General features: G+C 42.4%; 1 protein-coding gene across 1 annotated transcript; it reads right to left on the bottom strand.

Moving 5' to 3' along the window:
• Positions 1-120: 120 nt before the first annotated feature.
• Positions 121-27712, bottom strand: ASIC5 (acid sensing ion channel subunit family member 5). Its single transcript, XM_038754957.1, has 9 exons — positions 27416-27712; positions 21091-21328; positions 19684-19809; positions 13684-13833; positions 12904-13051; positions 11077-11133; positions 9323-9491; positions 4183-4274; positions 121-484 (listed from the first exon to the last, which is right to left on the bottom strand). The coding sequence occupies exons 1-9, from the start codon at positions 27706-27708 to the stop codon at positions 294-296; spliced, it is 1464 nt and encodes a 487-aa protein (XP_038610885.1). The 5' UTR covers positions 27709-27712; the 3' UTR covers positions 121-293.
• Between the last annotated feature and the right edge of the window lie 147 nt (positions 27713-27859).

Genomic DNA, 27859 nt, shown 5'->3' on the forward strand with positions numbered 1-27859 from the left:
TAGTACAGCGCTCTGCACACAGTAAGCGCTCAATAAATATGATTGATGATGATGATTTTCTATTCATCGCAAACTACGATTGAGAATGTTTGACCATCCAAGAGAGACACTTGTCCATTGTGTAGTTAAGCACCACTGGCTTTTCTCCATTTTTATTTTATAGAACCGAATTGGATGAAATGCCTTCGAGTACATGAAAATGGTTGCCCCACCAAATGAGACAAGGGTGTAGGAATCATCTCTAAAAAGCACCACGGCACTGTACAGCCGGAGTTCAGGTCCTTAGATGACCATTAACATTCCTGGATCCCCTTCTTGTTTCCCAACTGATTCTGAGCAGGGCGGGGCCTCTGGACCATGTCCGGGATCTTCAACAGAAACAAGATGCAGATCCAGTAGAAATTGGTGAGTAGATATTCGAGGATCTCTATGACTGTGATCATGCTGGCTCCACAGAAGAGGCCAAGCTGACCTCCGATGTCGGCTGAAAAAGGAGGAGAATGTGAAGTTAGCATATCGAGTTTCTTCTTTCATCCCATTAGATACATTCATTCATTCAATCATATTTATTGAGCCCTTACTCTGTAGAGAGCACAATAGAATAATAAACAGATGCAATTCCCTGCCCACTGGAAGCAGATAATAAGCTTAGAGAAGCAGCATGGCCTAGTGGAAAGAGCATGGGGCATTCTGATACTGGCTCTCCCACTTGTCTGCTGTGTGACCTTGGGCAAGTCATTTAACTTTACTGCACCTCAGTTTCCTCATCTGTAAAAATGAGGATTAAGACTGTGAGCTCCATTTAGAACAGGGACTGTGTCCAATCTGATTAGCTACTATTTACCCCAGCGCTTAGTGCAGTACCTGGCACATACTAAGTGCTTAACAAATGCCATAAAAAAAGATAAGCAAATGGAGGTAAAGTAAATGATTTCTGCACCACTGAAGTACTTAGGTACTCATAACTGCTCTTAAGCACTTATGTAAATATATATACTGTTACTACCGTCTTACTGTCATATAACTCAAGGTCTGTCTCCCCTGCTGGACTATAAACTTCTTGAGGGCCCAGGATCATGGCCTACTAATTCTATTGTATCCTCCCAAGCACCTAGTATAGTGCTCTGCCACAGTCTGCATTCAATAACTACAACTGATTGACATGATAACTGTCACCCCCCTTCTAGACTGTGAGCCCGTTGTGGACAGGGATTGTCTCTGTTGCTAAATTGTACTTTTCAAGCACTTAGTACAGTACTCTGCACACAGTAAGCGCTCAATAAATACGACTGATTGAGTGAATGAATAATTGCAATACTGAATGTAGCAAAAAGACAAGCCATCAGTGGTATTCATTGAGATTTGAGGCCTTCCCAGACTGAGCCCCTTCCTTCCTCTCCCCCTCGCCCCCTTCTCCATCCCCCCATCTTACCTCCTTCCCTTCCCCACAGCACCTGTATATATGTATATATGTTTGTACATATTTATTACTCTATTTATTTCACTTGTACATATCTATTCTATTTATTTTATTTTGTTAGTATGTTTGGTTTTGTCTCCCCCTTTTAGACTGTGAGCCGACTGTTGGGTAGGGACTGTCTCCATATGTTGCCAATTTGTACTTCCCAAGCGCTTAGTACAGTGCTCTGCACACAGTAAGTGCTCAATAAATACGATGATGATGATGATGATGATGATTTACACTGTGCAAAACAGTGTACTAAGTGCTTGGGATAGTACAACAAAGTTAGTAGATCCTTGCCCTTACTGTGCAAAACCAATTTTAAGGAGTGTAAAGTTGATGATAATCCGGACTGCCAATTGGTAGGGGTTGCCTTTTCTGGGACCCCACCTCTCTCCTTTCAGTCCTGTCAGTGAAGCTATTTGTTGGCCCTTGGCACATTGGCATTTCGTGACTCTGGACTAGGGAGTGAGGAAGTCCCCAGTGCTTGGTAAGTGCTTAACAAATACCACTGTAAAATAATTTTGACCATGATAAGCAAACCACATCTATGAATGGAAAGAATTTGGATAGCTGGTTGCTTAGGGGCTAAAGGGACAGAGGAGTTGATGTGGATTTGGATAGTTCTCCTCGTAATTTATTTTAATGTCTATCTCCCCCTGTAGACTTCAAAATCCTTATGAGAAGGGATCGTGTCTTCCAACTCTATTGTATTGTACTTTCCCAATCAATTAGACTAGTGCTGTGCCACAGTAGATACTCCAGAGATACTACTGATTGGCTGGTTGTTGATTAGGATTTTGATCACATGACTGAACCAAGTCCTGAAACCAACTGAGAGTCAGTTGGACTCAGGTTAGTTCTGGGACAACTACCTGTTCTGTGTTTCTGCTGGTGAAGACCGATGCTTAGATCATCTAAACCTTGGAACCCTCTTGGACTGAAACTGTCAATGACTTTGAAGGTTTTTGTCAGTCAGCACCTTAATGGGAGGTATGAGGGGTTTGTGTAAGAGGTGGGGAGATAGAGTGTGTGTATATGTGCACTTTTGTCGTGGAATTAGAAAGATTTCATTCCCAAAGTGGGAAAAACTAAATGCATTATTTGGTTTATTTGTGCCAAGCGATGTTCTAAGCGATGGAGTAGATAAGTGATAGCGACAAAAAGGGTTCATTCATTCATTCATTCAGTGGTATTTATTGAGCGCTTACTGTGTGCAGAGCACTGGACTAAGCGCTTGGGAAGTCCAAGTTGGCAACATATAGAGATGGTCCTTACCCAACAGCAGGCTCACAGTCTAGAAACAGACCAAGTGGTAGAGCTGGGATTAGAACCCACATCCTCCGACTCCCAAGCCAGTGCTTCCCATTAGGCCATGCTGCTTTTGTTTTAGGGCTGGGGTGGAGGGAGAGTGAGTTGGTGGACATGAAAAAAAAGGGGGTTGGTGGTTTGCCACCAGAGAGTGACACCTTCCCTCCCCGTCTCCTCTTCCTTCCCACACGGGAGGACCAGCTGTGGTATGCCACCCAGCTCTGCAACCTGGCTGAGGCACCTGTGCCCGAGCGGGAAGGAAACATCCCTTTCCCCTCCCCGCCCCGTCATTCATTCATTCAATCGTATTTATTGAGCACTTACTGTGTGCAGAGCACTGTACTAAGCGCTTGGGAAGTCCAAGTTGGCAACATATAGAGACGGTCCCTACCCAACAGTGGGCTCACAGTCTAGAAGGGGGACAGAGAACAAAACAAAACATATTAACAAAATAAAATAAATAGAATAAATCTGTACAAATAAAATAAATGAATAAATAGTGTAATAAATACCGCCTGTTGGGTACCCTGCCCAGTCAGGGGTGACACAATGGCCCCGATTCCAGAGCCTAAGCGGGCCAAGCAGAGCCTGCTCCGTGACTTCCTGGAGCTCATGCCAGGCCGCCCGTCAAACCTGCTTTTCTACTGCCGCCCGGGAAGCCCCGACTGCGGGTGACTTGCTCTCTGTTCTGGGGAGGCCATCGCTCTGAGTGGTGCCAAGGAGACCAGGTAACATGGCAGGCCGGGGTCTTTCTTGGGGAGGGGAAGGGGCACTACTCTGTGGGGAGGGTTTGGGGGTTGCTTGGTGAGGGAAGGACGGGGTGGATTTGCTGCTCAGGGCTGGGGATGAGGGTTGGGTTATTGCTCAGGGTTGGAGGAAGCCAGAGGGGAGGGGGTCCTGGGGAGAGGGGGAGAAATTGGAGAGTCTGGTGGCACCCCCAGCCAGAACCCTGGAAGCCCATCACCCCAACCCTGTTGGTCCAGGAGCTGATCCGAAAGCTTGGCAGCTGCAGTGTTGTTTTATTTTTTTTTTCATTTTTTAAGGAATTTGTTAAGCACTTACTATGGGTCAAGCACTGTCCTAAGCGCTGGGTAGATATAAGTTAATCAGGCCAGATACAGTCCTTGTCCACCTAAGGCTCCCGGCCTAAGTAGGTGGGAGAACAGGTATTGAATCTGACGACTTGACACCCGTCCACATGTTTTGTTTTGTTGTCTGTCTCCCCCTTCTAGACTGGGAGCCCGTTGTTGGGTAGGGACTGTCTCTATATGTTGCCAACTTGGACTTCTCAAGCGCTTAGTACAGTGCTCTGCACACAGTAAGCGCTCAATAAATACGATTGAATGAATGAAGAAAGGAATAGAATGAAACAGAGCCAAAAAAGAAAGGACAAACTAGCTAGCACTTACCAAGCAACTCAGACATGCTCATTGCCTTCTGCTGTTGGGTCATCTTGTAGTTTAGATCATTATACTTTATTTCAATATGTACAAGATTCTGCCTAAAAAGAATAACAGAGATAACTCAGCTCAAAATTTTTCAGTCCTATTCTTTATTTCTAATAGACCATGACAGGCTCAAAGACATGCATTTGTTCTTAGGAGTGCAGGTATTTTTGCAACTAAAAATTAGACCAACTGTAACTCTGACAGGTCTAGTTGATTACTCTCATAAAATATGTGTGATAATAACTGTGGTATTTGTTAAGTGCTTACTATATGCCAAGCACTGTACTAAGCATTGGAATACATTCAAAGTAATCAAAAGTGACACAATCCTTGCTTCACAGTCAGAGGGGAAATATGAATTTTTTTTTCCTGTGTTTTATTGATGAAAAAATTGAGGCAAAGAGAGTTAAGTGAGTTGCCCAAGGTCACCCAGCTGACAAGGGACGATGGCAGGATTACCCCAGGCCCTCTGACTCTTTCTGCTAGGCCACGGTAGTCACACAAGAGCTCAAGAATTCTACCATAAACCAATCGATTACAAAATAGCCAAAGGCTTTACATTGAAAAACTGAATTCTACTTAGAGCAGGGACCATGTCTTTATTCTGTTCTTTGAAGTGTCTAGTCCACATTCAATAAAAATTGTTTAATGATGATTGCTTTCCATTGGACCCTCATTATAAATGACTGATCAATCAATGGTATTTACTGAGTGCTTATTGTGAGCAGAGTACTGTACTAAGCATCTAGGAGAGTATAATATAGTAAAGTTCGTAAACACAATCCCTGTGGTCCAGGAATTTACAATCCAGTCATCATTTTCTTTTTGCTGAAGGGGAACATGGACATTACAGGCATTTTCTTCTGAAAGCCAGGTTGCTTGAAAATTTCTTGTGTCCGTGGTAACTCCCTCGCTAATGGGTCCTATTAATAATGTTTCCTGGCGTCAGCCCACACAGTTTCAACATAACCTGGGAAGAAGCCCATAAATAGCTAGCTTTCCTCTTGCTCATTGAAAGAAATCAATATCCCCCACATTGGGTATAAATTTCAGAATTACTCATTACTAGGTTTACATAATTCCCATAGGCTTGACTCTGGGTAACACAAGAATGTTTTCTGCTTAATTGGGCAATCTCAAGGCTGGGTGGTGTTTGCAAGTAATAAAACAGTATCCTAAGTGAAATAAATAATAATGTTGCCTTGGGAATCAGAACATCTTAATAATATTACATCCTTTCTTTTCACAGTCCACTTAATTTGCCTGCAGGTCATTCATGCTTTTTGGTCCCTCAGTCAGTGAAGCAGATCATGCAGCCACACAGGTCTGGATCTCTGTCCCGAGTTCCACAGGATGGTCTGCTTAGAGAAGCAGTGTGTCTCAGTGGAAAGAGCACGGGCTTGGGAGTCAGAGGTCATGGGTTCGAATTCCGGCTCCGCCACTTGTCAGCTGTGTGACCTTGGGCAAGTCACTTAACTTCTCTGGGCCTCAGTTCCCTCATCTGTGAAATGGGGACGAAGACTGTGAGCCCCACGTGGGACAACCTTGATCACCTGGTATCCCCCCAGTGCTTAGAACGGTGCTTGGCACATAGTAAGTGCTTAACAAATGCCACCATCATTATGAGAAGCAGCGTGGCTCAGTGGTAAGAGCACGGGCTTTGGAGTCAGAGGTCATGGGTTCAAATCCCAACTCCTCCAATTGTCAGCTGTGTGACTTTGGGCAAGTCACTTCACTTCTCTGGGCCTCAGTTCCTTCATCTGTAAAATGGGGATTAAGAATGTGACCCCCCCCCCCCCCCCCGTGGGACAACCTGATCACCTTGTAACTTCCCCAGCGCTTAGAACCGTGCTTTGCACATAGTAAGTGCTTAATAAATGCCATTATTAAGCGCTTAGTACAGTGCTCTGCACACAGTAAGCGCTCAATAAATACGATTGATGATAAATACGATTGATGATGATGTCCCAGCCAGAGCCAGTTTCAAGTTTCCACCAACCGTGAAAGCCATGAGGCTCTCCAGGTTCACTCCCTCCATGCCCTCCTTGGAGCAGGTACAACTAGAGAAGCAGCGTGGCTCAGTGAATAGATCATGGGCTTGGGAGTCAGAGGTTATGGGTTCAAATCCCTGATCCACCAATTGTCAGCTGTGTGACTTTAGGCAAGTCACTTAACTTCTCTGTGCCTTGGTTACCTCATCTGTAAAATGGGGATTAAGACTGTGAGCCCCACGTGGGACAACCTGATCATCTTATATCCTCCACAGTGCTTAGAACAGTGCTTTGCACATAGTAAGCACTTAACAAATGCCATCATAATTATTATTATTATAGCATGGTGCCATAGCACTGGCTCCGCTGGGACTAACTTTGGATGAGATCTGCAGGGCCACTGTGATAATAATAATAATAATGATAATAATAATAATAATGGTACTTGTTAAGATCTTACTATGGGCCAAGCACTGTTCTAAGCGCTGGGGTAGATGCAAGTTAATTAGGTTGGACACAGTCCCTGTCCCACATGGGGCTCACACTCTTAAACCCCATTTTACAGATGAGGTAACCGAGGCCCAGAGAAGTGAAGTGACTTGCTTAAGGTCACACAGCAGACATGAAGATTAGGACCCAGATGGTCATGGGGGAGACTGTCCAGGTATCCTGGAGGGAGCCTCCCTGGGACTCTGGGACCAACAGGACCATAAGCTTGCCCCAGTGCCCAAATAACAAAGTCACATGAGGGTTCAAACAAGAAGATGAAATTCTCCCCACAAACCCCAGATGCAGGACTCATATTTGGGTGGGACTGAGGAAAGTGGGCCACACTTATCACCTTTTATTAGTACTCTGGGGAGCCAGATGTTAGCTATGCTGGCAATTTTCATCTTAACTGCTCAAACCCTGGATCAAAATTTTGTATTATTATTATCTCTATCAGGCTGTTCCACATTTCTTTTTCGGTGAATTGATGAGAAGGGAAACTCAGGAGTACTGATAGTTGGATTTTTTAAAAAATCATGAGGGCCAATTTTCTGCCAGCATAGAATACAATTCTCAAAACTTCAGGATGAATTAGTCTTTCCCTTGGGTGGGGATGGGAAGGGGGTCCATCCACCATTTCTTGGGATAAAATTTGGGATTAGATTTCTTCTAAATTTAGGTAATAATAATTCTGGTATTTGTTAAGGGCTTACTATGTGCTAAGCACTGTTCTAAGCACTGAGGTAGATACAAGGTAATCGGCTGGACCCATGTGGGGCTCACAGTCTTAATCCCCATTTTACAGAAGAGGTAACTGAGGCACGGAGAAGTTAAGAGGCTTGCCCAAGCTCATACAGCAGACAAGTGGTGGAGGTATGTGGAATATGACACCTACATTTCCTCAAGACCCAAGACACTGGCAAGCATTTAACCTTCTTCAGCTGATATGAATCAGACATTCATTGACCTTCTCCTGATGATGCCTTCTTCCAGTCATGGTTAATGGTTCAACCAATCATTGGTATTTATGTAAGCACTGTATTAAGTGGTTCTCCCTCTGGAGTGGATTTATCAGGGCAGAGAGATTCCTTTGATAACATGTTTAGAAGTTGGTGGAACCTCTGACTTTCTGCTAATTCCCTCCCTAGGCTCCATGCACTAGTTTCCCTCTCCGCTCACACACACCCAGAAAACTTTGGGTGGGAAACTACTCTGAGATGATAGTCTAAGTGGGTGCATGGTATTAGTTTCAAGGTCTCCATTGTAACAACAGTGAAAACCATTGCCCCCTATTTCTTCAGCTCTCTGATTCTCAGCCCGCTTCTTTCACCTCCCCCAGCACAAACTCACTCATCTTTCAGTCTGAGCAGTCCAAAAGCCCGTGTCAACTTAAAATCCAGCAAAAGCCAACTGCTCTTGAAGGTTGTTTCTTCACAAATTCACTAATTTCACTTCATATTTGTTAGTTTATTTTTATGTTTAGGAGGATCACTTTAGACTCTGTGCATCTGGAGGTAGATCAAGATTTGTTTACTTACAATCTGTTCGCTTCCTGACCTCACACACCCACTCCACTCAGCAATCAAGGCACCCTCATGATTACTTAAGTGGGCCCTAAAGAACTCTGGTTTCCTTGCAACCAGGATGAGACTCAATCAATCAATCAATCAATCATATTTATTGAGCGCTTACTGTTTGCAGAGCACTGTACTAAGCGCTTGGGAAGTACAAGTTGGCAACATATAGAGACAGCCCCTACCCAACAGTGGGCTCACAGTCTAAAAGGGAGAAGTCATCTCCAGAGTTCTGTGTTCATAATGCTGAACTTTCATTTGCTCAAAGCTTGTACCTGCGGATGGTGCCAACTGGTAAGTAGATAACTGCATATATTTTACAAATAAATGAAAAGAGATAAGTGATTAGTACAGTGCCTTGCACGTAGTAAGGGATTGATTGAAGACCAAACAAGGTGTTAGTACTTATTGGACTCTAAATTGAGTAATAATTAATGTTTACACTAACAGAACAGTGGTTTAGCACTAACCTCTGAACAAGAAACTTTTGTCATTTTGAAGCTATTATTTTTATGTCATATTCTTGATGTTGTAAATCATGACCTACTCAGTTCAGAATGCATAACTTTTTGTAAGTCTGAAAATTTTGTCAAGATAATAAACCATTGTAAATATTAGTAATTACAACACCAGTAAGATTACCTGATAATAATAATAAATAAGCTTGTCCTCTACACTGTAAGCTTATTGTGGGAAGGGAATATGTTTGTTCATTTTTACATTGTACTCTCCAACGCTTAGTATAGTGTTCTGCACACCGTAAGTGCTCAATAAATATGATTGAATTATTGTGATATTGAAGTGCTTACTATGTGCTGTACTAAGTGCTGAGGTAGATACAAGATAATCAGGTCCCTCAAGGGGCTATCAGTGTAAGTAGGAGGGAGAACTTGAATCCCCATTTTGCAGATGAGGGAGCTGAAGGACAGAGTAGAGAAGTGACTTGTCCAAGGTCACACAGCAGATACATGGTGCATCTGGGATAAGAACCCAGGTTCTCTGACTCTCAGGCCTGTGCTCTTTCAATGAGGCCACGCTGCTTCTCACCTGATGTATTCCTGAGTTTTGTTCAACTTCTTGGAAAGATATTTCAAGGCATTTTGACTTGGAAAAGTAGAGTAGGAGACAGAAGCTGGGTAATCTGTTTCTTCACATGGAACAGGACAACTAGAATTGTGAGTTCCCATTGTGCATAGTCCCATTAATTCAATATTATCTGAAATGAACAAAAAGATACTATTGAAAAGAGCAGCTCCTAGTGAAGCATGCGGAGGGCAGTTAGAAGTCATCTTTTTAAAATGGTATTTGTTAAGCACTTACTATGTGCTAGGCACTGTTCTGAGCACTGGGGTAGGTACAAGATAATAGGGTTGAACACAGACTTAATTCCCATTTTGCAGATGAGGTAACTGAGGCACCGAGAAGTGAAGCAACTTGCCTAAGGCCAAGCAGCAGACAAGTAGTGTGAGACTGTGAGCCCACTGTTGGGTAGGGACTGTCTCTATATGTTGCCAACTTGTACTTCCCAAGCGCTTAGTACAGTGCTCTGCACACAGTAAGAGCTCAATAAATACGATTGATTGATTAGTGGAGCTGGGATTAGAACCCAAATCCTTCTGATTCCCAGGCTCATGCTCTATCCACTACATGCTGGGGAAGCAGCGTTGCTCAGTGGAAAGAGCCCGGGCTTTGGAGTCAGAGGTCATGGGTTCAAATCCTGACTCTGCCACTTGTCAGCTGTGTGACTTTGGGCAAGTCACTTCACTTCTCTGGGCCTCAGTTCCCTCATCTGTAAAATGGGGATGAAGACTGTGAGTGCCACGTGGGACAACCTGATTACCTTGTATCTACCCCAGCGCTTAGAACAGTGCTTGGCACACAGTAAGTACTTAACAAATACGAACGTTATTATTATTATTATTATTTTTACACCACTCTGCTTCTCAAACTTAAAGTCCTTCATGAGAAGCTTTTGATAAACGATTTTTGGTAACTCTTTTCTACTTACTAATGCTAACATGTTCTATTTTCTTTTCTTTTGGATTACAGCTGAGAAGTGGAAGTGAGTTCTCTGGCATGACTAGAGCCAGGGATACAGGAATTGGGAGGGGAGGGGAAGGAAGGAATCAGTGAGTTCTTTACTCAGAAAGACTATTTAGGGTGACTATAATTTACTCTGTTCCTTTCAGTGCCAGCTCTGTCCCGCCTTACCATACGTTGTGTTCACCCCATACTGTACCAGCACCTCTGCTGCCCCGATCATCAGGTCTGTTTGCCCACTCTCCCCTTGGCTCTGGCTCTGCCCCTTCACTCCGCCAAATACTTTCCCTTTCCACTGACTCAGTCTCCCCTCCACCTTGTCCCTAGTTATACCCCCCACCTTCTGCCATTAGCTCTCCCCCCCACCCCGCACCATCCCCCACTGCCAACAAAATCAACAAAGGGATCAAAAGGATTAAGATTGTTTCTTATTGAACTCTTGTTCATGCAGAACATGGTATTATTATAAACCTTTATCCTGGAAATAAGCTAGAAATCTTTCTTCATTTCACTCAGCGGTACTTAGTGTGCCTTCATTTCAAGAAAAGAGAAAATGTTCATAAACTATTTCTAGATAAGGTATTGTTTTTTATTTCAAGAAAATGATAGGCTCCTACCTACATTCTATTTTGTCCTCGTTTTTTGTTAATTAGAATATCCTGGAAAATTTCTGAGATTTCTTGGGATAATTTAAAGTTGTGGATGACTCAGACTTCAGAGAAGATCCTGTAGACAAAACAATAAATTTAACAGCTACTTACCAAGTACAGGGGAAACGCAGCTGTGAAATTTGTGTAGATCACACTCTAACCCATTTCCTTAAAAATAAAAATAAATGGAAATCCCTGTATTATGCAACGAAAACATCAGTAGAAAATGATCTCTTTAACGGAGAAGTAAATGAAATAAACTAAAATAAATCCACGGAAAACATACCAATAATGTCTCTGCATTATTCATACAATGGTATTGAGCGCTTACTGTGTGCAGAGCACTGTACTAAGCACTTGGGAAGTACAAGTTGGCAACATATAGAGACGGTCCCTACCCAACAGCGGGCTCACAGTTTAGAAGGGGGAGACAGACAACAAAACAAAACATATTAACAAAATAAAATAAATAGAATAGTAAATATGTACAAGTAAAATAAATAGAGTAATAAATATGTACAAACATATATACAGGTGCTGTGGGGAGCGGAAGGAGGTAAGGTGGGGGGGATGAGGAGGGGGAAGAGGGGGAGAGAAAGGAGGGGGCTCAGTCTCAGTCAACCAATTTTCATTGGTTGTCCCCATCTAATGCACCTTAATGCACACAGGCACCTTATTTATAAAAACTCATTTGTGGCTTTGAAAAAAAATCCAATAATTAAAATGTTGTAAGGCTTAGAATTCAATGTGTTAATTGATGTGGAAGTCTTTAGATGGAACAGAAATAAAAATACCTTAGGGAATCCCAGAGGATCATATAGGAAATTGGTCCCCCCCAAAGCCATGCTAAGCTAGGAAAATCATTTCATCCTGACTTGCATGGTTTGTACAGAATTATAAGTAGCGGTACTGGGCATAGGGGATCATTTTTCTTGGTGTTAGAAGGGTGAAAACTTTACTTTTGAGGCTGTAAGATTTACCCAATTGTATATGCAAAGTCATGATTCTTTTAATTCCTTTTCAAATAACTAGTATTATGCCAGTCCTGACAGCCTATTCTTAGTAATGTTTTAACTCTAGTCAAAGACTATGTAAAGTCTCCTTGTCTGTCCCTAATTTTTCTCCCTAGCAGCCCACAGACAAAGCAGCACTTGTTCTTTACGTGGACAGCCTCCTTGCTGACCTCCCTGCCTCTTATCTCTCCCCACTCCAGTCCGTACTTCACTCTGCTGCCCAGATCATTTTTCTACAAAAATGTTCAGTCCGTGTTTCCCCACTCCTCAAGAACCTCCAATGGTTGATCATCCACCTCCATGTCAAACAGAAACTCCTTAGCATCAACTTTAAAGCAGTCAATCCCCTTGCTCCCTCCTAACTTACCTCCCTGATTTCCTGTTACAACCCAGCCCCTGCACCTTGTTCCTTTAATACCATCCTACTCACTGAAACTAGATCTTGTCTATCTCACCACTGACCTCTCACCCACACCCTGCCTCTGGCCTGGAATGACCTCCCTCTTCATATCCATCAGATGATCACTCTCCCCACCTTCAAAGCCTTACTGAAGGCACATCTTCTCCAAGAGGCCTTCCCCAGCTAGGTCCTTATTTCTTTTTCTCCCACTCCCTTCTATGTTACCTTTGCACTTGGATTTGCACCCTTTATTCATCCTCCCACAGCACTTATGTACATATCCATAATTTATTTATATTAATGTCTGTCTTGCTCTCTAGATGGTAAACTCCTTGTGGGCAGGGAATGTGTCTACCAACTCTGTTATATTGTACTCTCCCAAGTCCTTAGGACAGTGCTTTGCACTCAGCAAGCATTCAATAAATACCTGATTGATTGTCTGATTGGACAGTAACCACTTTGGGATCAAATACTGTGTGGTAGTGTCAGAGGCAGGTTTTTCAGGACAGGTTGTTCAGTTCTTACCTGGAAGGAGAAATGGCAAACAGCCACATGCCTCCTTTATCCTCCAAGCTTTGCACTCCTGTAGGCAACCATAGGTGCTGTAAGTCTGGTAATTCTGGAGCTTCATGCTGGGATTGCACTCTCCCCAAGGATATTCCTGGATAATTGTCTGGAGACAACAACGACAGACTGTTTTATAAACTTGCTTCGTGGCATGCAGGTACAAGGCGCTTGAAAAGACTGAAGACAACAGACTGTGCAGAAGAATGTTTAATGGTCAGTGACAGCTCAACTGGCACCCCTGGAGGAAGACGTTTTAGAGGAGCGCATTTAAAATCCCTGGTGAGGGAGTATGATGGACATTGATTTGCTCATAACAGTTTAGGTTAATAGTGCTTATAAAGGACAGCATCCCATTAAATCCAACTTCTTAGGAAACTCCATCACCCTCATTTTCCTCATTACAGAGGAAAAACTAAGAATTTTAATCTTGATAAGACTACCACTTCCATTGATGCTGTCTCCTCTTCCCATGTAGATACAGAATACCATTCACCATACATAGAAACTGCGGGAGTTCCTGAATAGATCATTGTGTCAGAGGGGTGGCCATTTCCAACGTCAAGAGCCATTGTGCCTGGAAGTAGAAGAGATTCACCAAGTGATCTCTGGAGGTGTCCTCTGTGCTAAGCTCTTTGAGGGAAAGGGATTTTGTCCTCTACTTCTGGTTCTATCTGAAGTTCTCAAGCTCTGTATACACAAATACTGACACTGATCAATAGCCCCCCTGCAGCATATTACCTTCAGCTGACGGATAGTTACCCGGCCGTGCATTCCGACAGGAGTCGACAAACCTAAACCATCAAACTGTGGTGGTTCCTTAGTCGAATGGATGACAAAGGTTATTCCAGCATCAGTAAAACCAGAAGCTGGGTCATCGGTGAATTCTGCCTGAGATATACATGATTTTTCACAGTTAAATATGAAACCATGATACCAAAATTGTGACATTAAGTTTTCATATTTGTTTTAATTTATATTCAAGGAGTTAAAACAACCAGTATTTATTGAGTTCTTACTTTGAGCAGAGCACTGGTCTAAGTGTTTGGGTGCAGTAATTTGTAGCCATGATCTCTGGCCCTCAAGGAATTTACAATCTAGTAGTGGAGAGAGACACAGAAATAATTTACAGGGTGGAGGAAGCAGCAGAGTTTGAAGATGGGTGCCTAAGTGCTTTGGTGAGGAGGGTTTGGGGTGATTACCTAAGTGGTTAGTGGTTGAGGACTCAAGAGCGTAGGTGATGCAGCAGTGGGGCAAAGAGGGTAGCAAAATGGAGAACTCAGGGAAGGCCTTCTGGAGGAGATGAGACAATAATCAGGGAAGGCCTTCTGGAGGAGACGAGCGATTAATCAGGGAAGGCATTCAAGAGGAGATGAGGGGTTTTCAGGGAAGGCCTTCTTTAGATGTTGCTTTAGGCTTCATAGAATGAGGAAACTAGTGGTCTGTCAGATACATAGAAGGAGGAAGTGGCATGAGGAAGAAGTTGATGGTGAAAGAGATGAGTGAGATACAGGTTGGCACTAGAGTGAAGTGTAAATCTCTAATTGTGGGTAACTAGTACCTTTTGAAAAATAAAGTTCAAAAATGTTTTCACCACAGTATAGCCAAGTGGAAAGAAGCAAAGGCATGGAAGCTTAATCCTAACTCTATCACTGCTGTGTGACTTCGGGCAATTCACTTTATTTCTCTATGACTCAGTTTCCTTATCTCCAAAATGGGACCTAAACACCTGTTCCCTCTCCCCCTTAAATTGTGAATCTCATATGCTCCTCCTGCTGATTACCCAATGATGTGATGATGGTGTCTTTGAGTTAAGAAAGATGGATGCACCTTGGTCTTGACCCCGACAATCTGTAAGCTCGGGCAGGGAATGTGCCTGTTTATTGTTACATTGTAGTCTCTCAAGTGCTTAGTACAGTGCTGTGCACACAATAAGTGCTCAAAAAATACTATGTTAGTGGATCATGCAATGGCACTCGTACTGTCTTGTTCCTGCTGGGGTATGGAGTGCAAGAAGTGAGTATATGGGTGGCTGGTACCTTTTCTCCATCCTCTACTTGGCCTTAGTTATGTAGACTTGGCCTTCGGTTCGATTCTGTTTTATTTTGTTATGTGTCTTGTGGTTGACCTAGAGGGCTGTGTCCCTCGAACTCCATTTTAGCAGTAGTTTTTTGTCTGATGGAGAAAGTGTTTAAATATATGACCTTCTTGAGAAACCATTAGTACAGTTTTTCATGTTCCTTCACTGCAATTGTGATTTCAGCCTATAGGAGGGCAGCCTCCTCGAACGTCATACACTTGCAGATTCCCGGGGTGAGTTTGGAAATAGGAATGAGATTTATTTTCCCAGGAAGAAGATGTCCTCAAGTGAACCAGAGTCTTCAGCTTAAGGGTTTCACAAATCTTTATTTGCCTAATAATTTTTCTGGACCCAATGATCTCAAATGTTTACAACTGACCAAGGCACTGACTAATATCATAATACCTTATTTTGCAGAACAATGATGATGATGGTATTTGCTAAGCGCTTACTATGTGCCATGCACTGTTCTAAGCACTGGGGTAGATACAAGGTAATCGGGTTGTCCCACATGGGGCTCACAGTCTTAATCCCCATTTTACAGATGAAGTAACTGAGGCCCAGAGAAGTGAAGTGACTTACCCAAAGTCACACAGCTGGCAAGTGGCAGAGCCGGGATTAGAACCCATGACCTCTGACTCCCAAGCCTGGGCTCTTTCCACTAAGCCAAGCTGTTTCTCAAAGAAGGTATTTGTTAAGCGCTTATTATGTGCCAAGCACTGTTCTAAGCGCTGGGGGAGATACAAGGTAATCAGATTGTCCCCGTGGGGCTCACAGTCTTAACCCCCATTTTACAGATGAGGCAGTTGAGGCACCAAGAAGTGAAGTGACTTGCCCAAAGTCATCAGGCTGACAATTCTGTAGGTCTCTGGTAAATAATTTTCTAAAGCTCATGGTAACCTTTTTTTTTTTACATCTTTTGATTTAAAAGTTATTGTGATTCAATATTTAAAGTCACACAGCAATGAATGTTAAATTCCTTGGTACTAGTAAACATTAAAACCTCTATAGTGGATAAAATTAAATGTGAGGAATTTGGGCAAAGTCTAACGATTCATTTTTATAAATCAAAAATGTCAGGGTTTGGGGTAAGTTCCGGAAAGTGTTAGTGAAATTCTTTTTTTAGGAAAGCTTTAAGCTTTTAAGCACTCTGTCTGGTTTAATTGTGGTTCTTCCGGAAAGCAGGGTGGATAAGGTATGGGGAATATTAAATGTCCACTCAGCTCCCTTCCCATTCTTAGAAAGTTAATTGAGCATGCATCAGGCCCAAATGATGCTTGCTTTTATTGTGATCCTTGCAAATGCAGATAGAGCAGCTTTATTTCCAGGCACACGCTCAAGGGAGATTTGCATGTAAGTATTTTGTAGCCAATTTTCCAGATTGTATTACATTATTGCTCAAAGTCACAAAATGAAGGGATTTGCTGGAATCTCAGAGTGATTCCAGTTTAGGCTGGAACTGAACCTTACCTGTGTCTCCTCCAGGCACAGTCTCCTTTACAAAACTCAGCAGTGGAGCCCCTCTACGGGCATTGCAACCATTTTGCTTACAATAGGGCAGTAAATGCCCTTTGTATGCAGAACCTGGCCCTCACCAGAGATCTGGAGTCCCAGCTGGCCAAGCTGCTTCCTTCTAATGAACAAGAAAGCACCCAAACACCTTTTAAAAAGAAAATAATCTGTGCAACTGGATGGCTTTGTAAATGAGGGGGAGCTGAGGCTAAACATGTAGCCTGTAGTTTGTCAGTCTCCAGCAGGATCCTAGTGGTGGAGTTGCCAGTTAGGAAGCCATATAAATTGGCATTTCCCACCCTTCCTCCCTCGTTGAGAGACATAGAGGAAGAAGGTGGGGGCTGTTTGAGTCTGGCTCAGCCCAATTTGTCTGCCTGCAGTTCTACAAATGGAGACCAGTAATGGAGTCTATCACAAGTTGTCCAAAGATCTTGGGCCCCACAGCTGTGGGGTTGGGGTGGGGTGCACCTGGGGTGATGGAGTGCAGAGTCTATGGCCCCTTACCACTGCCACCCCCAAGGATGGGGCATGCAAAGGGTGAACCAGAAGGAGGTACAAAATGGTCAGTGCCATCTCCTCCCCCACCCCCAATTCCAATAAGGATGTTGTGAGGAAAGGGAAATGGGGCAGGGTGGCACCTACAAGGGGTTCATGGTTTATCTTGAAAAGTTTGTCCTCTTCCAACATGCAGACTGTAACTGCTTCTATTCAGTGAATCACATAGAGATCTCTGCTTGTGGTGGGGTTCAGGGGAGCTATGTAGAGCCTTCACATAGGGGAGATTGCGGGGGAGGAGAGGCAGAGAGACCATTTTCCTATTCCTATATGTTTCCCTGTTTGGCTTTAGAGGATCCAAAGCTGCAGCCCATCAGGAGAACCAGAATCATTACTTAGAATGGCGCTGGCTAGAATGTGGGTGGAAATTTCCCTACCCCAGTCTCTCTCCCCAAAAATTCCCCCTCACATCATGTTAGCCCAGTTCCAGGGACCTGATCACGAGAGGGCCCAGTGGATGTCTACTACTTAACCCCATTCCCTTCCCCATTATCTCTGTCTGTCAGTCAGTTGTATTTATTGAGTGCTTACTGTGTACAGAGGACTTTATTAAGCTATTGGAAAAGTACAATAAAACAATATAACAGACATATTCCCTGCCATCAGTGAGCTTACAGTCTAGAGGGGGAGACTGATCTCATTTAATGTGGAATCCGGGGGACTGTAGAGCAAAATATTTCCCAGATCAGGGCCTTCCTCTCCATCAAAACAGCCAACACACTGGTCCAGGAGCTCATCCTAACCCAGCAAGACTACTGAATCAGTTCCTCACTGGTCCCCCAATCTCCAGCCTCTCCCCTCTTCAGCCTATATGCCACACACTCTTACTTCCTGGATCATTTTTCCAAGGCACCATTCTGCACATGTCTCTCTACTCCTCAAGACACCTTCCCCCCATTCCCATCTTCCTGTAAGACTGTACTCTCCAATGGAGTACGGTCTGTGTGACTTACTCTGACAAACTAGATGGTCTGCAAACATGGGCTCAGTGAACACTATTGATGGATTGACTGACCTGGAAATAAATTGATAATGATAGCATAAAATCTGTGGCAGCTGACCCTGGTGTCAAACAAGTCCCTCTTGGGAATATGGTTATTGATTTTATAATCAATCCCTCAGTGGAGTGGTTGCAATGATCCATCTTGTGTGTTGGTTGGCCTATTCAATTACCCCTTATTAACAGAAGGGAAGTACTTTAAGCCAGTAGCAGAAACAGGAAATTCCAGACTACACCCATAAACAGTGATTCCAACTCTACAAACCGCTGAGTTCCTTATTCTGCTCTTTTTCTTTTGTTAGAGAATATTATTAAATGAGGACTTTTTTAACATTCTTTTTCAACATCTAAAGTGTAAGTCCCCATGTCTACTTTTCTGATTCATATCCCTTTCTGAAAACTGGGATACCGTTTGGAGCCTCCCACAGAAGCAGCTTATCCCCTTAATGCTCCTCCTGCCTCACATGCTAGAAGAGTTCAGTAAGTGTAGATGCTCAGGAAGGAAGGGAAGAAACATTGAGTAAGTCTTCAAAGAGGGTGCAAGGGACAGGAGAGGCAGCCAGAGAAAATATATTCAGCCACCACCCAGCCTAGATACTGACCACAAAAGCAAGGAGGTGGTTGTTGCTATTTAGAAAATCAGAGAGAAGCCAAGATGCGTTGCTTCCTGTCTGAATAACACTTCCTGACTAATGTAGAACAAAATAGTATTTTGTTCTTGTCTTAAAATTTCTATATTCCATGACCTCCCTGTTAAGCACCAGGCATTAGGGTTGACATTTTTTTTAAAGTACAGTGCTTTACTCCCTGGTAAACAAAAAGAGCGAGCATTTGAAGTGCTAGAGGGAAGAATTTAACACATTCCCAATGTTCCTCACTGCTGTTAAGGCGTCTCATCTTTCTTGTAGCCAGAAAATAACTAATCTCTGAACAGAATGTACTAGGGAAGTGTTTATTTTGAGTCTTTTCTATCCAAAATATGCTTTCTCAGTCTTTTATAGAGTGGGTTTCATTAGACCCTACTGCTAAAGCCATATTCCTGTAGGTTTTAAGGCTAGAGAATAGGCCCTTCAGTGAACCCCACTTGCTGCCAATGTAAAAAATACCCAGTCCTAAGAAATGAAAATAGTTTAAAGTATAGGTATCGATTTCATGGAGGCAAATTCCCCTCCAGATTTTTGAACTGATCTCCAAGCCTTTCTCATCTTGGGTCTCCTACAAGTCCGTACAGTCTTCAGTCAAGTCTGAGAAGACCCAAAATGGTGGCTTTTGGATCTGTAGCTCTTTGAAGCCTGTCCCCTTCCCAGACCTCCTAAAATCTCTTCTCTCTTTTCTCTGGTCACTGAGTGAAACATGAGCCCTTATGCTTCCAAGATAAATGGTTGTTTGAGCATTTAATGATATTTAAAAAGATACCTGATCCCTCTGTGCCACATAAGCCAAGATTTAATTTCCCCAGTTAAGGACCTAAATCCTTCCCAAAGACCTCTATCCAATCTCCAAACATGTTAGCTGCAATTCAGGAGCTGGGTGACCTTTTTTTTTCCACCCCATCTCTCAAGTTAAGCAGAAATATTCATGGTAATTTGTATACCTGATTGACATCAAAAAGCAAACTTAGGCCTCTTCCAGAGACGCTCACTTTTCTCTTTGCTGTTACATTATTGTCATGATTAAAAGTAAAACAATTTCCATATTCCGTGAAGACATGTTCAAAATCCTCCAACATGAAAAACAAAAAAATTAAATAACCATAATGTTCACCTGTAAATTTTAAACCTCCAAATATGTAAAAACAGCAGACCCCTAAGGTACCTCCAAATGATTATCCAAGACATTCAGGAGAATGAACTATCTAGCCATCTAGAGTCATATTTTAGGCTTGGTGAAATACGCATTCAGTGTCTCATATGCCTGATCATATTTGACTGATGAATTAGTATGTGATAAAACCATGGTTTTCTTTGAATGGCTTTGAAAAATTGTGGTAATAGGGAAATGTTTTAAATCATGCAATACATTTCAAAATCTAAATATTTAATTTTATATCAAGAAAATGAAATAATTATCTCCTGTAATATTGTTGTGACATGGAATTTGGCTGGAGTCTGCAAATTTTGAATGGAAGCTCTAATTTTTAGACTGGATCAAGAAACCTCCGAATTTCCTTGCTACATGCTTATGTGTGATTTTGACTCTGTTCCAAAATACGTTTCCAGACTTTAAAAAGCATACTTTCAGGCAAGGATATTATTCAACATTTATCAAATCATAATAATGCTGGACAAAAGATTATATTAGCTGTATCTTCTCTTAGCACTAGCCCCACTGCTACCTAGGATTCCTACATTATTTTAGCTTTGGGCAGAAGAGGGCTTACACTTGAACTTTGTGGGCAAGAAGCTCTTGGTTAACTTGGAATTTGTTTTACTTTTATGCCCACGTTTCCAGTGACACCTTTGCATAGGCAATTATAGGACTGAATTGGGAAATCAAGCAACAACCATCCCCAAAGCCTTGGGTGTGACTAACATAGCACGATTCAGAATGCAGTTAACTCATCTCGGGCAGGGACTCATCCTAAACTGCTTGGTCCAAGAGGTAGAACTCCTGGGTGAGTCTGACTCGCTTTGGACAGCAATCAGCTCAGTTCACATTCTGGCTGAAATCACAGTCCCAAAATCATGTTAGCCAGTTGTGAGTGAAGGCAAGGAAAATTACCTTTTCTGGGTGTATGAACTCCATTTTCAGAAATTCTTTCATTTAAGCTCAGAGGAGGGCAAATTCATCCACTGCGGGTGAATGCTTTCCATTCATGGGAACACTCTTCTCTAGTTTATCCCTGATCTTAACTAGAGAAGCAAAATTAATCTCAGCAGCTTTCACTCCTCCAGGCTCCCTGGAAGATTGAACTATGTGAATTCTTGGGAATCGCTATTTTGTGAACTCCTAATGCAACTGAGTTATACTAAGAGTCTTTGGATAAAAGTAAAAATGTTACCTCAGGGGAACAGGGCTTGCCAAAAAAGTCACATTCTAGCAAAGTGCTCTTGTTGAGATAAAATCCTTTACTCTTGATGAACTCTTTGATGCTGAAATCTTGATTACCCTTAAGGAAATTGTCAATCTCTTTAGAAAATGTAGAGTTTTGGTCAACTTCAAAAAGACGAAGAACTTTGGATACCACATTCCATATGAAAAAAATGATACTGAGGTTGGCAACTGCGGGGGTTTGGAACCTAGAGAAGAGAATCAGAATATGAGACTTTTAGAATTATGTTTCTCATTATTTCTTAAAGTCAATTTTTACCATGATGTAGTTTGTAGCTACAATCACACAAACTGTGAGGCACGTTATGTTTAAAATTCTGGGAAAAATTATCAAGAATTTCCCTTTCTCCTTTTGACTAAAAAAAAACCTATTTCATCCCTTTCTTTACTGATATTCTAATCTCTGCTGCTAGTAAATTATGTTGTCTTTTAAGATCTTGGTTCATGTCATTTTCACAAGGTGAATGGGTAAATCACCTAATCTCTCTATGGCTGGATTTCCACAATTAGCCACCATCCAGTAATACACCCTTTAATTCTCTCCTTCCACCTCCAGAAGGCATAGAATTCTTTTCTGAATGTGGACAGAGATAGTCTCCTTTCCAATTTTTTTTAAATCATTTCCCTCAAATTCAAAAGGGTGATTATTGGGGTGGGAGTAGGGAGAGGTAGGAGAAAGGGCCAAGTATTTAAACAGTCCAGTATATTGAGTTTTCTTAGCTAGAAGAATGTTTTTCAGGAGATTTGAACTCAAACAATGCACTCCACTCAAGGCAAAGTCATTCCAGGGTTTTTAGGTGACCAGGATAGACAGTATGTTGTTGGACTTTTTTTTAATAATTTATAGCTCTTACTGTACTACCACTACCAACGTCTGGGCATAGAAAGCGTAGCCGAGTTGGTGACTCTCCTCTCACCTTCTTTCTCCAAGGCAAATGACTTACCCAAGGTCACACAGCAGGTGAGTGGCAGAGCAAGGATTAGAACCCAGTTCCTCTGACTCCCAAGCCTTTGCACTTCCCACTAGACCATGCTGCTTTTCAATCAATCATATTTATGGAGCACTTACTGTGTGCAGAGAACAGTACTAAGCACTTGGAAGAGTACGATACAGCACCACTAGTTCAGTAAGCAAATCTATAAAAATTTTAGTAACAGAGGATGGGAAAATCTGCAGTGCCCTGTAACTCAGTAAAATGCTGTCGCTCTTGGTTTTAAACTTTATTTTGAATTAGAGGACATTCACAGCTACTCTTTCCATTATTTTCAAGCTATTTTTCCACATACCAATCTAGGTGTCATACATTGCTTTGCTGCTGTTTGCGCTTTTTATTTCCACTGAAGGATAATAGGGATAGGAGTGGAAAACTGTTGGGCCAGACTGGTTTCCTGGATCGAGTCCCTTTTAAGAGCATATATTACATATAAAATGTCCCCCAGTCAAACGTCTGCCGTGTTGGTTTCTCCCTTAAATCGGAAGCAGCATGGCCTATTGGCTTGGGAGTCAGAAGGACCTGGATTCTTATCCTGGCTCCACCACATGTCTGCTGTGTGACCTTCAGCAAGTCACTTAACTTCTCTGTGTCTGTAACCTCATCTGGAAAATGAGGATTAAGATTGTGAACCCTAGGGACTTTGTCAAACCTGATTTCCTTGCATCTACCCCAACCAGGGGCTTAGAACAGTGTCTGGCATATAGTAAGCGCATAAAGTTTCCATTTTAAAAAAAACAAAACCAAAATGTTGAAGGCACAGCACCATGGCTGGATAAGAGGACAGAATTGTCAATTGTGAGCATTGGCTTATGGCAGTGGATGAGATAGAGGCAGTTTTGGGCTCATTTTTGACTCTTGTTCCCGGGGCAGAATATGGAATGGAGGATTGGAGCTGAGAGTTGGCAGATTAGTGAAATTGCCTCTCCGCTTCTCTCCTCAGAACTTACTAGGAAATGTGGCAGAAGCAACCCAGCGGTGGTAGCCTAGAGGTAGGGAGACTAGTGAGAGCGCACCCAATTGGGGGAGAGATGAGTCAGAGGACCTGGGTTCTAATCCCGGGTCTACCACTTGCCTGCTGTGTGACCTGGGCAAGTCACTTAACTTCTCTGTTTCTCAGTTTCCTCATCTGTAAAATGGGGATAATATATGTTCTCCCTCCCTCTTAGACTGTGAGCCCAGTGTGGGATAGAGACTGTTTCTGAAATGATTATCTTGTAATCTAAAGTGCTTAGTGCAGTTTAGCATGGCTAGTGAATAGAGAATGAGCCTGGGAGTCAAGCGCTGCCACTTGTCTGCTGTGTGACCTCAGGCAAATTACTTAACTTCTCTGTTCCTCAGTTACCTCATCTGTAAGATGGCGATTGAGACTGTGAGCTCTATGTGGGATGTGGACTGTGCCCAATGTAATTGGCTTGATTCTACCCCAGCGCTTAGCATAATACCTGGCATATAGTCAATCAATCAATCAATTGTATTTATTGAGTGCTTACTGTGTGCAGGGCACTGTACTAAGCGCTTAGCACTGTACTAAGCACTTAAGCTTAGTACACTGTACTAAGCACTTAGTCAAAGGTTATGGTTGGCCAAGAGAGGATAGTCAACCAGGGAGATAGGTCGCTCTCTATCTCCCCATTTGGCAGCCCTAGCAGTGTGATTCAGTGGAAAGAGCCTGGGCTTTGGAGTCAGAGGTCATGGGTTCAAATCCCGGCTTCGCCAACTGTCAGCTGTGTGACTTTGGGCAAGTCACTTCACTTCTCCGGGCCTCAGTTCCCTCACCTGTAAAATGGGGATGAAGCCTGTGAGCCCCCCGTGGGACAACCTGATTACCTTGTATCCCCCAGCGCTTAGAACAGTGCTTTGCACATAGTACATGCTTAATAAATGCCATTATTATTATTATTATTTACTTATAATAATAATTGTGGTATTTATGAAGCACTTACTATGTGCCAGGCACTGTGCTAAATGCTGGAATACATACAAGATAATTGTGTTGGACACAGTCCCTGTCCCCTATAGAACTCTCAGTCTTAATCCCCATTTTACAGATGAGGGAACTGAGGCACAGAGAAGTAAAATACCTTTCCCAAGGTCACACAGCAGACATGTGGCAGAGCTGGAATTAGAACCCAGGTCCTTCTGACTCCTAGGCCTGTAGTCGATCCATTAGGCCACGCCGTACTAGGATCTCGATACTCCTATTCCCAGCGGTGGTTGTGGCTAATACGCTTGCACAAAAACAATTTTAATTTAGACAAGAGGAAGGCTGATCGTTCTATGAGCCATTTTAACATTGGAGATGGAAATGTGTAATTTCTTTTGTTGAAGGATTTTCTCTCCAGCTTTTCCATTAAAATACCTCTCTTTACTGCTAAGAATAACATATTCAAAACATTCTCATCTGGATATTTATTCACATGTTTCCTGAAAGGAGAAGAATGTGTTTTGTCCTCTTATCAATTTTAACTAAGAAAAAAAAAATCCCCAAAATGTGAATCACATGAGAATTATTTAGTTTCTCTTTCAAAATGCCTGTTGGGATCTGCTCATTATTCTTAAGTATTACTACCGTTATTTTAAGCCTAAAACAATTCATGATCCCCCAAATTTGTAGCTACATTTTACTGAAGTATTTATCTTTCCTCCAGGTGCTAGTACCTTATCTCATTCTCTTTCCTTTAAAATAAAATAACTAAAACTGAAAATTATTTGCTTTAAAGTGAATCTTGAGTTTAATAACTTTACACCACTGGGAAAAAAAGTTACACTCATTTTTGTGTATTTGTGAAGGCTGCAATATAAATAAAAATGAGAGTATAATCTTCTATGGGCAGGGAAAATGCCTTGAACGTCTGTTGCGCTATTCATTCCTTCAATCGCATTTATTGAGCGCTTACTGTGTGCAGAGCACTGTATTAAGCGCTTGGGAAGTACAAGTTGGCAACATATAGAGACGGTCCCTACCCAACAGTGGGCTCACAGTCTAGAAGGAGGAGACAGAGAACAAAACAAAACATATTAACAAAATAAAATAAATAGAATAAATATGTACAAATAAAATATATAAATAAATATTCCCAGCACTTACTACAGTGTACTGGCCTCAGTGGACACTCAATAAATACCATTACAACTATAATTAGTCTAATCAATCAATCAGTGGCATTAATTATTTAATGTGTGCAAAGCACTGTACTAAGTGCTTGGGAAAGTACAGTACAATAGAATCATTAATAACGATGGTATTCGCTAAGTGCTTACTATGTGCCAAGCACTGTAATAATGATGATGGTATTTAACTGCTTACTATATGCCAAGCACTGTTCTAAGCACTGGGATAGATACAAGCTTATCAGGTTGGACACAGTCCCTGTCCCATGTGGGGCTCACAGTCTTAATCTCCATTTTCCAGATGAGGTAACTGAGGCATAGAGAAGTGAAGTGATTTGCCCAAGGTCATACAGCAGACAAGTGGCAGAGCTGGGATTAGTACCCAGGTCCTTTTGTCTCCCAGGCCCGTGTCCTATCCCCTCTGCCATGCTGTAGATATGATCCTTGCCTTTGAGGAACTTATAGTCTATTAACTCTATTAAACTCTCCCAAGTACTGAGTACAGTCCTCTGCACCAAGTAAGCACTCAAAAAATTGATTGATTACTACTTTAGAAAATAATTGAAGTTAAAGATATTTGTCACAGTGCTTGGAAAACTCCAAACAGTTAAAAGATGACTGAAAATATTTTCTCAGCTCCCAAGTTCTAGGCCTTCAGTTCACAGAAAAATACTATGTGTTTAGTGACACAAAGGAAGAAATATGAACACTATTGATTTCCTGCTGACTTTAAGCCAAGAACTTTTAAATTGAGAAAGCAGCATGTCCTGGTATAAAGAGTACATGCCTGGAAGTTAAGACACCTATCAATCAGTGATATTTATTAAGCACTTAATGTGTGCAGAGCACTCTACTATGCCCTCTGGAGAGTTCAGTACAATAGCTGGAAAAGCCGATCCCTGTCCACAAGGAGTTTACAGTCTAGTGGGGGAGACTGTCATAAAAATGAATTAAGAGATAGGGGAAATGTCAGGATATAAGGATATGTAAATAAATGGTGTGGGACTAAGGGTGGGGTGAATATCAATATCCTAAAGGGTACAAACCCAAGCTCCTAGGAGACATAGAAGGGAGAGGGACTAAGGGAGATGAAGGCTTAGTCAGGAAGGCCTTTTGGAGGAGGGTGTGATTTGAGGTTGACTTTGAAGGTGGGGAGAGTGGTGGTCTGTCAGACAGGAAGGGGGAAGGAATTCAGATGTCCTGAAGGCAGGAGGAAATGCAAAACTTGTAGGGAAGTAGATCTGGAAATCACCCACACAGAGATGGTAGTGTAAGTTGTGAGAGTGAAGAGCTTTCTGGAGGAGTTGGTGTATACAGAGAATAGAACGTGACCCCAGAACTGACCTTTGGGAGACCCCCACAGAGGGTGGGAGGCAGAGGAGAAGTCTGCAAAACAAACTGCAGCCAGAGAGATAGGAGAGGGATGTGGGTGAAAGCAAGGTTAGATAATATTTCAAGAAGAAGACGGCGATCCTCACTGTTGAAGACAGCTGAAATATCAAGAAGATTTAGAATGGAGTAGAGGCTGTTGAATCTGACAAAAAGAAGGTCTTTTGGAGACCTTAGAAAGGACTGTTTCCATGGAGTGAAGGGGGCAAAAAGCCAGATTGCAGTTTGTCCAGAAGGCAGTGGATATAGACACTCAAGGAGTTTGGAGTGCAATGGTTAGAGGGAAATGGTGCAATAGCTGGAAAGTGCTGGTAGTCTATGGAGGATTTTTTAGGATAGGGGTTAGGGAACCACTGGAAAGTGACCTGGGTTCTAATCCCATCACAGCCAATTGCCTCCTGGATGACTTTAAGCAAGTCACTTAAATTATCTGTGCCTAGGTTCTCTCAACTGTGAAATGGAGATTCAGTACCCATTTTCCCTACTTCTTAGACCATGAGCTCCATGTGAGAATTGAGACTGTCCAATTTAATTACCTTACATGTAGCACAGAGCTTAGCAAAGTGCTTGGCACACAGCAAACACTTCACAATTACCACAGTTACCATCAACTCTCAAAGCAGACCGTAAGAAGCCACTAACCTGAAAATGGGTTGAGGGAGTTCAAGAACAAAGAGGAGACTTATAGGGTGATATTAAAAAAAAATCATTCAATACTTCCTTGTGTCTTCTATCCTAAAGATAGACTTCAGTCACAAAGTTCAGAGAAAGGGACTTTACCTGTTCAAGTTACAAAACGTCACAGCCGGGAACTCGATATTTTCCACAAACTGAACCTCTATGGATGTGGTGGTGGGCCAGTTCAAATAGTTGATGATGCTTTTGTAGATTTGCCAGGAGACGAGAATGACCGAGCCCAGCACCACCGACAGCCAAATCACCTTCCGAACTTTGCTTCTGGTTCGGACAATGTTGTGGACCCCGTGGAATGAGGTGGACACGACAAAGTCATGGTCAAATTTCTTCCTGTCTGTGGGAGACGGCAGTGGTTTCTTTGAAAGGTAAAGCTGCATCTTTTTCAGAAATCCTTCAAGTTTTATTAAAACAAGCAAACCCCAAAGTGATCAATACAGGTAGCGATGTAAAAATATCCCCCCAACTCCAAATATACTTTATACCCAAGAACCAAGGGACAAAATCAAAGTTTGGACTGATAAAAGTTTG

This window comes from Tachyglossus aculeatus, chromosome 12 (assembly GCF_015852505.1).
Source record: "Tachyglossus aculeatus isolate mTacAcu1 chromosome 12, mTacAcu1.pri, whole genome shotgun sequence".
NCBI lineage: Eukaryota > Metazoa > Chordata > Mammalia > Monotremata > Tachyglossidae > Tachyglossus > Tachyglossus aculeatus.